We start from the raw sequence: 13,380 nt of genomic DNA on the forward strand, positions 1-13,380 counted from the left end.
TACTGGAGAGAGTTCACTTCCCTACATTGGCTGTTAGAGATCTCAGAGAAAAAGTTCTTTTTTTAGACAGTTTATTTTTGTGCAAATTCTAGACTCCATGGAATCTTGTGTTTATGTATTTCATCTTCATTCTTCAATTTCAATATTGCCTTTTCAACTGTCCCACAATTCTTCTACAGGATGAATTACTGCATCTCCCATTCAATTTTTCAGAATCCTTCTTCCATGCCACAATCCACTGGAACACAAGGGTAATTTTGACCTTCCCAGCAGGGATCCTCCTTCTGAATGGAGTGCAGGTTTTGGTGTTGCAGACTACCTTATGGGGTCAGGTCTGATGGGGTCTCATTTCAGGGGATTTGTGTCAGTGTGGGAGACATTCACCACAGATCAGTGGGTCATTCAAATTCTAAGGAGCAAGTTAATCATTCAGTTCACATCTCCTTCTTGTGTATCTCCCATACCAGTTGGTTTTCTATTCCCCACGGACCCTTTTAGTTCTAACTGTCAAGCACAAGCCATCCAGGATCTTCTACACAAAGTGGCCATAGAATACTTCACCTCCTCTATTAAGAGTTCATATTTTTGGCTATTTGTAGTACTAAAAAAGATGGGCATTTGGTGAGTGGTCATTGACATTTCTCATCCCAGTCCCCTCTTCCTGCCTCCTTTTTTACAATGAAGTTGTTTCTTCAGTGATGTCGAGAACCCCACTTGTCGAGAAATTTATATGCAAAAACGGCTCGTTTGGGTTGAGAAAATATTTTACATAGAAGAGCGAACAACGTTTCGACCTTCTTCGGTCATCGTCAGGTTCACAAAGAAAGAGGTAACTGACCGGAAGCTGACCACATGTTTGAAAGGGGTTGTGTAACTGTGTGTCGAAATGTAGAGGGCAGTATTAGATGTTTGAATATATAATTTTATTTATTTTATTATATTAATATAGGTATAAAGGCGTTCCTTTATATTGGTTTATTTTGGGTTTAAGTTTTTGTATAAGTAAGGCTTCTTTAATTTTGCATTTGTTTCTTTATTTAGTATTTGAGTGTTTTCTATGGTTATGTTGTGTTTATTTGACTTGCAGTGTTCGAAAACATGTGAAGGTGACTTTTTATGTTCTTTGAATCTGGTTTCCATTTTTCTACTTGTTTTTCTAATATAGAAGTCGTGGCAGTTATCACATTGTATTTTATAAATAATGTTCGTGTGGTGTTTGTCAGTGTAGTTTTTACATAGTATAGACCTAAGTTTTGTGCCTGGTTTTTGAATAAATTTGGTATTAACTGGAATGTCATATTTTGTTACTAATTTTTGCCAAATGTTGGTTATTTGTTTGCTGATGTCAGGAATATATGGTATACAGCAGTATATGGTTTCGTGGTTTTTTGATTCGTGAGCTGTATTTACTTTAGTTGGTGGTTGATTTTGCTTTTTGTCTAGGTGTGTGCGTATAATGTTTTCTACGGTTTGTGGAGGAAACTTATTGATGTTGATGAAGTATTGTTTTATTTTGTCTAATTCATCGTTAATTTTATCTGGTGAGCATAGTTTTATGGCTGTGTTTATTTGGTTTCTTAGTATGTTGAGTTCCGACAGATCCGACCGTCAATTAAACACAGACGAGAAACATCTACTTAACAAAGGACTCAACTTCGCAATAACACCTAGGTACATTCCAACCATAGAAATCAAAACATGTTTAGAAGACCTACCCAGGAGACTTGTGATACTTTCTACAAAGAAGAAAACAAGGAAACAACCAAACACAACCAACAGAAAGAAGACAACTTAGATAATTTTATTGACATCCAACAGCCAAACTTCCCAGGTAAAATTACAAATTTATATTTTCCAGAAACACCTAAAAACAACATCTTAAACGATTTTTTCAAAGAATTTTCTCACAAAACCATCAACATAATTTCATGAAACAGAAAACTAAAAAACAACCTCACAAAAAGAGACATTAATTCCATTAAAAACCTAAAACAAGACAAAAACATAAAAATTCTAAAAGCAGATAAAGGTAACGCTATAGTCATAATGAACATGAATGAATACATCCAAAAAATGAATAACATCTTATCAGACATGAACAAATTTAAACCAATACATACAAATCCAACAAAGACACACGAGACGCAACTGAACAAATTACTACTACAAATGAAAAAAGCCAACACAGTTTCACAAACACTTTATTCCTACCTACGTAAAACCGACTCACGCACACCGCAAATATACGGCATCCCCAAACCTCATAAACCAGATTGTCCATTACAACCAATAATGTCCACATATGAATCGTTTAATTACAATCTTGGTAAATACATAGCATGGGCATTCTCCAAATATGTAACATCAGCCAGCTCATTCATCAAAGACTCTTTTAATTTCAAGTCTAATCTAAATCAACTTAATCATAAAGCCTTAATGGCCAGTTTCGATGTTATATCCCTCTTTACAGAAGTTCCAACCACTGAAGCCTGCAAGATAGCCTTAGAACTCTATATCCAAGACCCTAACCCAACTATAGAAATTCCCAGTAACCAGTTAGCAACCATCATAGAATTCACCACGATAAAGACAAACTTCATGTTCAACAACCAAAACTATATACAAACAAATGGCCTAAGCATGGGCAACCCAGTATCACCAGTTCTAGCCAATATTTTTATGACACAAGTTGAAACACAAGCAATTAACACAGCATTACATCCACCACTATACTGGTACAGATATGTAGATGACACGGTTATGGATTCAAATCTACAGAACACATACTTAATTTTTTCAATCACATTAACTCTATACATCCCAACATTAACTTCACATGTGAACAGGAAGAAAGCAATCAAATATCATTTCTTAACCTCAAAATTACAAGAACTGACACACAATTCAAAACAGAAATCCACCAAAAAATCACCCATACTGGACTATACATTCCTTGGGACTCAGCACATGAAACAAAACAAAAACTCAACATACTAAGAAACCAAATAAACACAGCCATAAAACTATGCTCACCAGATAAAATTAACGATGAATTAGACAAAATAAAACAATACTTAATCAACATCAATAAGTTTCCTCCACAAACCGTAGAAAACATTATACACACACACCTAGACAAAAGCAAAATCAACCACCAACTAAAGTAAATACAGCTCACGAATCAAAAAAACCACGAAACCATATACTGCTGTATACCATATATTCCTGATATCAGCAAACAAATAACCAACATTTGGCAAAAATTAGTAACAAAATATGACATTCCAGTTAATACCAAATTTATTCAAAAACCAGGCACAAAACTGAGGTCTATACTATGTAAAACTACACTGACAAACACCACACCAACATTATTTATAAAATACAATGTGATAACTGCCACGACTTCTATATTGGAGAAACAAGTAGAAAAATGGAAACCAGATTCAAAGAACATAAAAAGTCACCTTCACACGTTTTCGAACACTGCAAGTCAAATAAACACTACATAACCATAGAAAACACTCAAATACTAAATAAAGAAACAAACGCAAAATTAAAGAAGCCTTACTTATACAACAACTTAAACCCAAAATAAACCAATATAAAGGAACGCCTTTATACCTATATTAATATAATAAAATAAATAAAATTATATATTCAAACATCTAATACCGCCCTCTACATTTCGACACACAGTTACACAACCCCTTTCAAACATGTGGTCAGCTTCCGGTCAGTTACCTCTTTCTTTGTGAACCTGACGATGACCGAAGAAGGTCGAAACGTTGTTCGCTCTTCTATGTAAAATATTTTCTCAACCCAAACGAGCCGTTTTTGCATATGAAGTTGTTTCTTGCCCTTTGTTGGATATTTTCACCTGGATCTTTTGAACCTTTGAGGTCATGTTCACTATATCATCTTTCATTTAAAACATACTTTCTCCTGTTATTGGTTAGTGGGTGCCAAGGTTCAGATATGTTTGCACTTCATGTTCACAAGATACTGGACCATTCCAAATATGTTCTGTTGTATCTGGACAGGTTCATTTTACCTAAAACTGCAGCAGTTAGAGAAGGAGATAAGGTTTTCTTTTCTATTTGTCTTCCCTCTATTTCCCATTTAGATGATCATTTGGATCTGGATTGTCTTTTATGTCCTGGTTGGACTCTCCAATGTTATAAGTAGCACACTGAAGCACCTAGGGGCACAAGTAACCTGGTATTTATTCATTCGAGTCCTTTGGTACCACACAACTTATCTGCTGTCCTTTGACAAGTTGGATTTGTCAGTTGAAATAGCTTATTCTGGTCTTTTACTGGAGGATTTGAGACTTACCATTTCATCTAATAAAGTTAGACATATATCACTCTCCTTAGTAGCCCTTTGGAACTGAGCATAATGCTCAGTTGCATTTCCTACTGAAAGAAATTGTACATACTGATATGTGGACAATATGTCTAACACCTTTATATCATGCTATTCACATGATTTAGCAGTCTCCTCCTTGGATGAGGTTTTGCTACCGTTGTGGCTATTCTACATGCTCTGACTCAATTGTGCCAGAGCTGAGTAACCTCATTTCTTTTGCGCTATTCTATTCCTTTTCCTTCTCAGGGACCTTCTTGTCATTCTCATTTGTATCCCATTCAGTGTGTGTTTCCTTATTAGGTATACTTTTACAAATCTGCACTAGCTACAAGTCAACTAATAACTATAACCCTGGTAAGAACAAGTTCAGTTAAGATAGGGTGTTCTATAAGACTACCTTGGTCCTTTTGGGTGATCAACAATTGTTCTGTATCAAATATCCTATATGATACTGGACTACCATTCATAGACTATTATGAATATAGCATAAAGAGACTTTACCCATCCCAGCTAACCCTTGATTTGTGCAAATCAGAATTGGTTTGCTTCTCAAAACAGGGAACATGGTTCACCTATTGCACTGTCTTGGAAGCATCATTCCTTTGAACTCCTGAGCATGAGTATCTCCCATCCCATTTCTCCTAGTGGAGCATGGGAATCCTTACCACTCCCAGTTTCAAGTCGATAAAGTGGTGGACAGATGTTTATTCCTCTTAAGTTATGCTTGTACTCATTATTCCACTCTAATAACTAATCAATAACCCTGAATGATTTTCTCAGATATATGGTAGGAGCAGGAGCAGCCTATGTGGGAGCTTCCTCATAATTCTGGTTCAGAGATGGATCTTCACTATCCTGTTGAGTGGTATATAGCTCCTCATTTTGGTCATTATCTTTCTTTTGGTGATCATGGAAGAGGGTCTTCAACTCCTTGTAATTCCTTATAGGGAGCATAACTTCCAGTGCCATTGGTTGAATTTCCTTTGTTCCACATCCTCCTCATAATTCTGGGGGCAGAAGGTGTGACCTTGCCTACCAGGTTGAGGATTCAGGATTTCAGTTTGTAATCCCATTTAGGATGACTTGTTTCTGCAGGGTGAGCGAGGTGTTAATTGGCTCCATAATCCCAAGTTCAGTTTCTTGCATCCTGTGCTTCTTCAGACTGGGAAGAAGAATTGTCGAATTGGGTGTTGCTTGCCTTCCCTTTGCAATTCTGGGGGCTTACATGCAACATTTTTTAAGTTTTAGATTGGCTGCTTTGGCCCATAATTCTCAGTTCAGTTTGTTGGATTTCATGCTTCTTCAGGTCATAGTGAAGGTTTGTTCATTTAGACAGTGAGATGTGGAAGTTTGTGTGGTTGGGGTCTGGGTGAATCTTATGATGACTCTGTAGCCTTTTACCCTTTACCACTTATGCTGATATTTCACTTTATCTGTTCCAAAAATAGGGATGAGCTTCACAAGTGTACTTTATTATATCTCAATTATGCACACCCATCTGTGTTTCTATGAAGACACTTTCTGTGTGGATCTTGCCTTCACCAGCCCTTCCACCTGGTAATTGTGGGTCTCTTAACTAAAGTGCAAGTGAAGCTAAGTGTGTATCAGAAATTTACATTTTCCTATACTGAAACTGAATTTCTGGTAACACTTACCTCCTTTCACACTGTTTTGCTCTTCTCTGTCACGATAGCTGGTGATTGGGTTTGACAAGAAAGAATAATGTGGTGTTTATATATGAATTGGAGAAAAAGCATGCATTGATGTAGATGGAGAAACTCACAAGATTAAAATTACTAGGGACAATGTAGTTGGATATAAAGACTGGAGCAAGCAAAGTAGAATTCATACCAATGCCTAGATGAGCAAAGAAAATAACCTTTCTTTGGGATAAGGTTAAAGTGTAAGAGGAATTAAGTATTATTAGAAATACATTTTCAGTACAGGGAAATGTTAACTTTCCACATAACCATCAATTTAATTCTCTGTGAGCGTACCAAGATACTATCTATATGTACACTAGAAATACAGGACAAGTATTAACCTTGGAAAAACTTAGACAAGTGCTCAGTGTTGTTCTATATGAACATAAAGTTTTATGAAATTATTCATTGTTGAAAATATCTCATAAAAAATTTTAGAGTTGATGCTTAGGAAATACATCATGGCTAAATCAAGTATAGGAATGTTAATCTTGAAAGAAATCAACAAAGCTCCTTAATCACAGCTTCACCTCCTTTGTATCTAAGCCACAAAAACTTAAAGCTTATAGGACTTTGTATTATCAATCTTGGAAAAGGAAAAATGTATTTTTGTTAAACTACAGTGGAACCTCTCTAAGCAGCCACCCCTCAGATTTGGTCACTCCTGGAAAGTGGTCATTCAATCACAGTCCCTTTTTTTTTGTTTACATAATCCCTAATTATGTACAGTGGAACTCCTCTAATCAGGCCAATTTGTCGAAGGTGGCTGCTTTAGAGGGGTTATACGGTACAGTATTAGAAATAAAATAGCCTTTAAATGGTGTAAAAGAAACTGAAATAAGTTAAAATATTATTAATAGATATTTAGATAATGGAAAGCATACATTATCTGGAACATGTACAGATGAAGAGTTAACATCTGCCAGCTTTTGAATGATGTCCAAATTTTCCAGTAATACAGCAATGTGAAGTGAACATCGAGCTTTTTCATTTTTGGCTGTCACTAATGACTGATCTAAGTTAATTAGATTAGAAACTCCTTCCATATATCCACTTCTTACATAGTTGTGTAGGTCATTACGCTTTTTCTGGGAAAGAAAAAAAACCAACTGTGACATATTTTCACTTACGTAAGTTTTCTATGTGATAAAGAAAACTTTTAACATTTACAGTAGTTCATAGATTAGTGTATAAAGAAACAGATAACATAATATTTGAAACAAATGTATGTGTGTGTGTTCATATACATATAATTACCCAGTTTCACAAAAAGGAAATATAAAATTTTCCATTTATGGATTTCCCAAGAATGCTTTAGTTTTAATGTATTTCTATAAACAACATATACATTGTTCATTAGCCCAGAAACAGAAGGAAATTAGAGTACAATTGTAAGCATTCATTTGTTCATGTTACTTTGTTTTGATTTAAGTGAATTTCTAGTTTCTACTATGACAAATCTAGAAGATAGTTGAGAAACCTGTTTGAACCATGTAGAGATATGTACTTGTACAATAAATACTTAGTTAATAGATGTAGAAAAATTATCTTATTATTTGAACTGACACCACTTAATATAGATGAAAACAATTAATTTGAATAATTACATTATATCAACCCGTAACCAGGAAGTAGTTACATGTGAGTTAAGTTTCCTTTATTACTCAAATAAACATTTTGTGTTTGAGAACTGTTAATTTATAATTTCATATTTTAAAACAATCTGAATGAAATTAAATGTTTATATCCCAAGCTATAATTGTGTTGGACATATCAAACTTCAGTACCTAAATATAATTTTAAAATATTTCTAAATATTTCTTTGCAAAATCAACCTTGTGTGTTAATAACATAATTTATTCACTAATGAAAAAACACTGATAGATTAATTAAAACTGAGAGGTAACATGTGCTTTCAAAAGTACCTAACAATCTAATAAAGAACTACATTCAGAGATTGTGCATAGGCTTGCTGCAAGTACATACAATGGTGGAAGATTTGTGTTGAGAGGTTATGAATCTCTGCTAGCTTTAAATACATGTTACATGTCTGAAGAATTGGTGAAAGGTATGTGCCTCTATCAACTGCAAGTACATGTAATCTGGTATAAGAATTACAGTTATGACAGAAAGTGTTCATACCCCTGTGTCGTGAGTAGTTTTTCCTCATAACTTAAAAAGTATCACGATTAGGATAATGAAAGTACAATATATTATAAATATTATACTAACACACATCTACATAAATTTGTATGTAACTTGAACGACAATTAAACTGTTTATAAACAAACCAAACATTGGAGGGGCAGAAAGTGTTCATGCATCTATTTTAATGGTTAGTTGTGTAACCTTTCAGGTAAATTACTTGGCACAATCTTTCCTCACAGCTCTCCATGATCGTTTGACAGTACTTGACTGCTATTTTCTTCCATTCTTCTTTACAGAATGCCTCCAACTCTTGCAAGTTTTTTTGGATGATGCTGATGAACCCTGGTCTTCAACTCATTCCAAACGTTTTTAATTGGGTTGAAATCGGGTGACTGCGATGGCCACTCCAGAATGCTTATATGGTTCCTCTGCAACCAGGATTGCACATATTTTGATGTGTGCTTAGGGTCATTGTTCTGCTGGAAGATCCAGCGATGCTCAAGCCACAAGTTCCGAGCATCATTCTTGAAATAAGTGCCTAATATTTCAACGTACTCTTCTTTTTTCATGATTCCGTTGACACAGTGAAGGCTACCTACACCAGAAGAGCTGAAGGAACCCCATAGCATGATCAAACCACCTCTGTAGGTATGGTGTTCTTTGGAAGATTTCATTCCCCCCCTTCTTACGGAAAATACTGTAAACATCATTGTGGCCGAAAAGCTCGATTTTAATCTCATCTGACCAAAGAATACTCTTCCAATGGGTAAAGGGTTTATCTACATGCTTTTTTGCATATCTCAATCGTACTTCTAAATGAACAGACTTTAAATATGGAGTTCTACGAGGATGGTGTGCTCGTAGTTTCCCTTACTAGTTTCTGTATGTCATTACGTGTTAAACGATGGTTCCTACAAACTTCTCTGAGAACCTTTCTCTTGGTTCTCTCTGGAATTTTGGTGGGGCATCCCGAATGAGGGAGGTTAGCAGTTGATCCTATAAGCTTAAATTTGGCAATTATGCTTTGAACAGTAGATTTTGGCATGTTAAGTTGTGTAGCAATTCCGTAAATAGATGCACAAGACTTGTATTTTACAATAATTCGGTTTTTTTTGAATCACTGTTTCCTGTTCGCCATGATGACCAAGCAGATAATGACGAGGATGGCGCTAAATTGCCGGAAGTAAATTTTTTGCTGGCTAAATTCCAATAATTATGAACCCTGTGTCTGGTTCTGAAATTGTATAATAAAGTTTATTCGCCAAACTAAACAAAATTTTTACGGGAATATCAGTTTTTTCACATGTTCTGAAATGTATGAACACTTTCTGCTCCTCCTATTTTTGGTTATTTGTTTATAAACAGTTTATTTGTAGTTTAAATTTATGTAAATGTGTGTTAGTATAATATTTATAATATATCGTACGTCTATTAGCCTAATCGTGATACTTTTTAAGTTATGAGCAAAAAACTACTCGGGACGTAGGGGTACGAATGCTTTCTGTTGTAATTGTATGTAGTCAAAAAATTTACTAAGATGAGTTGAACTGAGTCAAGTAATAGGTGACAGTTCCAGAAGTAAAAGCTGTCTGTTTCACAGGAGGTAGAAGAAAGTTTACTTATTGATGTCACCAGTGGCCTTCTGGCTGTATACTTTTCTACTGATTCCCTATCTTTTGCCTTTCCTTCCTACATCACAAGATATTTTGTTTTTCTAGAAGTCACATTTGTTGTGGAGTCGGTGAAGGATTTTCATGGTTGCTGCTGTCACTTTGCTATTGCAGAAGAGGTTGATGTATCGTCAGTAGTATTGTGCACAATTCAGTAAAGGAACTTCTCTTGTAAAAGTTGTTGGATTCCTCATTTAGCTTTATCTCTGCATAACCTAGGATATTCAACCAGATAATGGTTTTATACTATGAAGTTGCACTGCTTTCTGCTATTCTTTTGGTGACCATTCACTCCTACTTTTACACAAATAAATATTTTGGTGATGGCACTCTCCATTTGCATAAAAGATAATAAAATAAGTTTTTCTGCTTATGTCTCATGGAACAACAATTGCTATTTGCAGCTTACTTCTTTGGCAAACCAGAGATGAGTTTGCTTTATGGCTTCTAGCTCTATCTTTGTGTTGTTTTTACGTGGACTTTCACAGATTATGGTAACACCAATGCTTATTTCACATAGGACATCAGAGATTTCATGGTTACGTATTACCCCATCATTGGCTATAAAGGATTTGCCAACCCATGGATGTCTCCTGAAGTATTATTTTAGCAATTCCTTGCTTTCTTAGTCTCTGGGGGCTCTTTGTGGGGCTTGGATGTCTCAACTGAAAACAGCAGTGACTAAATTAGGGAATGCATGGTGTTTTTGCTACTTACAAGTGATGTTGTGCTCTGTGATGCTATTGAGGCTGCTGCTGTACCAAAGTATAATGTCATAATATTTGATGAACAAATTGGCTGATTATATTTAGACATTACTTTGTAATATATTCTATAAATATCAATATCTCTTTCTCAAGAGTTTCAAGTTACCATAATTGTTTGTAAAAATAAAGAATGGTTAGAGATATTTGATTAACTTCTAGAATCTTACCATCTAAAAACAGAAATTGTTCATTAGTTATTTGTCTGCTGTAAAACATATTAAACGCTATACTATACACAGGAAATGTAAAGTACTGAAATATTTTCTGTACATATAAGATTTATATTATAAGGCTCAATAATAGCAAGAATTCACTTTTAATAAATATTCATGATTGAACTTAAAAAATGTAGCTTTACTGGTTGCGTGTCTTAAGCCAAAGTATCTGCCATTCATGTATATATGTGCTGCCTTTTGTTTGTTTCTGTTATATTGAAGCATAGTAGCCTGTAAGATTTGTTGTTGAGTTAATTCTTTCAGATAAATATTAGGTATATTTATAATTATGTGCACAAGACTGTTTTAGTATGAAAGTTGTTTAGATAATTTGAAGGATGTGAACAATGGTACAAACAGTGACAATTTGAAACTGGGTCTGTAAAATTAAAGAATTAGTAGGAAACAAGAGATTTCTTAGTCATTCCTGAGAACTGCCAAGTTTCATCTTATCAACATAAATGAATTATAATGCTATTCACATCTTTATACTGTACATTTCACAACATAAAAGTCTGTTCAATGAATATTGCTGATTGTGCAGCATTATATGTACTATTTAATTCATACTTTTACTCTACAGACTAAATGTGCATTAATTAACTTAAAGTACAACTGAAAAACATTTATATGTATGTGTAACTTTATATTCATTAAATGTTTTAATGTCTTTCACTCACTCTTTACCACAACATTATGTTCTATATATTGATTAATTACATTTTATGCTTTCCATTCTTAAGCTACAATTTTTATTCACACACTGTTGTATATTTTTGTTTTTATTATTAAGGTATTTTAACACTTACTTAACACAATTTGAATGTCTAATAATGAATTATTTTGGGAGAACTTTTTACACAGAAATTTACCAATAAAAAAACAATCTGTATTCTTCTCACATTTACTAGATACAGTTATCTTAAACTGTGTATTCAGATCAAACACTGTAACATTAATTTTGATTAACTTTGTAACACAAGCAGTATTTTTTAGAGAAATCAAGTGTATTTAGATCAGTATGTCTATAAAATCTATTGGCAAAGTTAACCTGTTTTAGGGATATTAAATAATATCACAATATTGAAAGAAGTCAATCATATTTTATAAAATAAATTATCCACAGCAGATTCTATTAAATTACTTGTTAATATTCAATGTAAATCACATTTAATGTAATGGTACTGTCTCACCTCAAATTCAGTTAATTCATTGAACAATGTGAGGGACTGCTGAAGTTTGTTCTCTTCTAATACTGTTTTAAGTTCCTTTCCTCCTTTATCTGTGATGTTCAGTATATGGTTGTATCCTTCATGCATCAACATGTAAAGCAAATCTGAGTTATTACTCATAAAAGCATCAATGATATACTGGTCAAGCATCTGGACATTGTCCCATTGTCCAGCTTGTTCTGCAATGTCACGAACAGTGTTATAATTTTCATCACGTTCACCCAGTAAAATTTCAGTCTGTCTGAGGAGGTTGTAGAAACTATCATTCTGATGAGATTGCATAGCAGCAAAATGTAGTACAGTTTGACCTACTTCATCCTAGATGGCAGAGAGTTAAATTTCATGCCATACGTTGTGGTTTTATCATATTCTAAACACTGATATATAGTTTATTAAAGGAAGTATGTTTTAGGTTAATAGGTCTGAACTTCGTTAAAATTGTAATGTTATTGCACATATTATGACTGGTATCAGAATTTTTTGTTTTTTTACTTCTTTTTTACTCAGTTTGTATCGTTAACATTGTAACAGTGGTGCAACTGTGAAAATGTTAACATTTTCTTATACTGAAAATTTATTTCAAATAGGTATTTATTTTTTATACAAAAGCTATCTTAATCATTGCTGCCGTCTGAGCATTACTAAAAGAATTTTTAGTGATTAACATGCCAGCCTTTATCCTTTACCAGTTTTACTCCATTCTGAACATGTACACATCTTGTGATTAGTCTCCACCAATAGTATTGCACTGAGCAGATAGCCCTCATGTAGCCTTGCATAACATTAAAAAACAACAAAACTAGTATTTCACTATCTATAATGGTACAGCTAACTTCCTCTGCTGTTCCTGCTTAATTCTTACTTTCAATAATTGGAACAAAAATAATGGTAAGGACCTATCAAAAATATATTTTCAGTGCGAGAAAATGTTAACTTCTAGAATGGACTTATGTCCTCTCACATAAAAGCTAGAATCCCACATTGCAAAGTGGAGGGGTAGTTTAGGTGCACAAGGGACAAACCATATGGTAAGTGACCACTAAGAATTCTTAGGTTGTGCTTTGGAATAAAAATGAAGCACACCTGTGGGATACTGCACTACTTCTGAAACAGGTATGCTCTTCACCCAAGAATGAGGGAAGGAACACCAAATGGATGAAAAAATTGAGCTTGCATGATCATAAAGGCATTAAAAAGATGCAAGCTATTGCAACATGTAATGTGACAAAAGAAATGTCATAACAAGAAGTGGCTAGTGCGTGTGGACCGTATTA

At 34.3% G+C, this 13,380-nt stretch overlaps 2 protein-coding genes across 16 annotated transcripts in view; one reads left to right on the plus strand and one right to left on the minus strand.

The window, feature by feature from the left end:
* The window catches only part of LOC143230313 (uncharacterized), a 136,225-nt gene that overhangs the window by 73,753 nt on the left and 49,092 nt on the right, over positions 1 to 13,380 (plus strand). Inside the window, exon 6 of one of the 12 annotated variants that reach the window (XM_076463622.1) lies at positions 8,519 to 8,610. The exons of the other annotated variants lie outside the window; for them this stretch is intronic. Within the exon in view, the coding sequence (XP_076319737.1) occupies positions 8,519 to 8,595 (77 nt within the window). The 3' untranslated portion in view covers positions 8,596 to 8,610. Of the gene's footprint in view, positions 1 to 8,518; positions 8,611 to 13,380 lie in introns of those variants that run through there. 12 annotated transcript variants of the gene reach the window in all.
* Positions 1 to 13,380, minus strand: part of LOC143230311 (uncharacterized) — a 59,711-nt gene that overhangs the window by 3,075 nt on the left and 43,256 nt on the right. For 3 of the 4 annotated variants that reach the window (XM_076463610.1, XM_076463611.1, XM_076463609.1), the window contains exons 26-27: positions 12,068 to 12,424; positions 6,959 to 7,162 (exon numbers count right to left, since the gene is read on the minus strand). In XM_076463610.1, coding sequence (XP_076319725.1) covers positions 6,959 to 7,162; positions 12,068 to 12,424 — 561 coding nt within the window. The remainder of the gene's footprint in view (positions 1 to 6,958; positions 7,163 to 12,067; positions 12,425 to 13,380) is intronic. The other variant, XM_076463612.1, reaches the window with a different exon arrangement.

The sequence above is a fragment of the Tachypleus tridentatus genome, chromosome 10 (assembly GCF_004210375.1).
Source record: "Tachypleus tridentatus isolate NWPU-2018 chromosome 10, ASM421037v1, whole genome shotgun sequence".
Taxonomy (NCBI): Eukaryota; Metazoa; Arthropoda; class Merostomata; order Xiphosura; family Limulidae; genus Tachypleus; species Tachypleus tridentatus.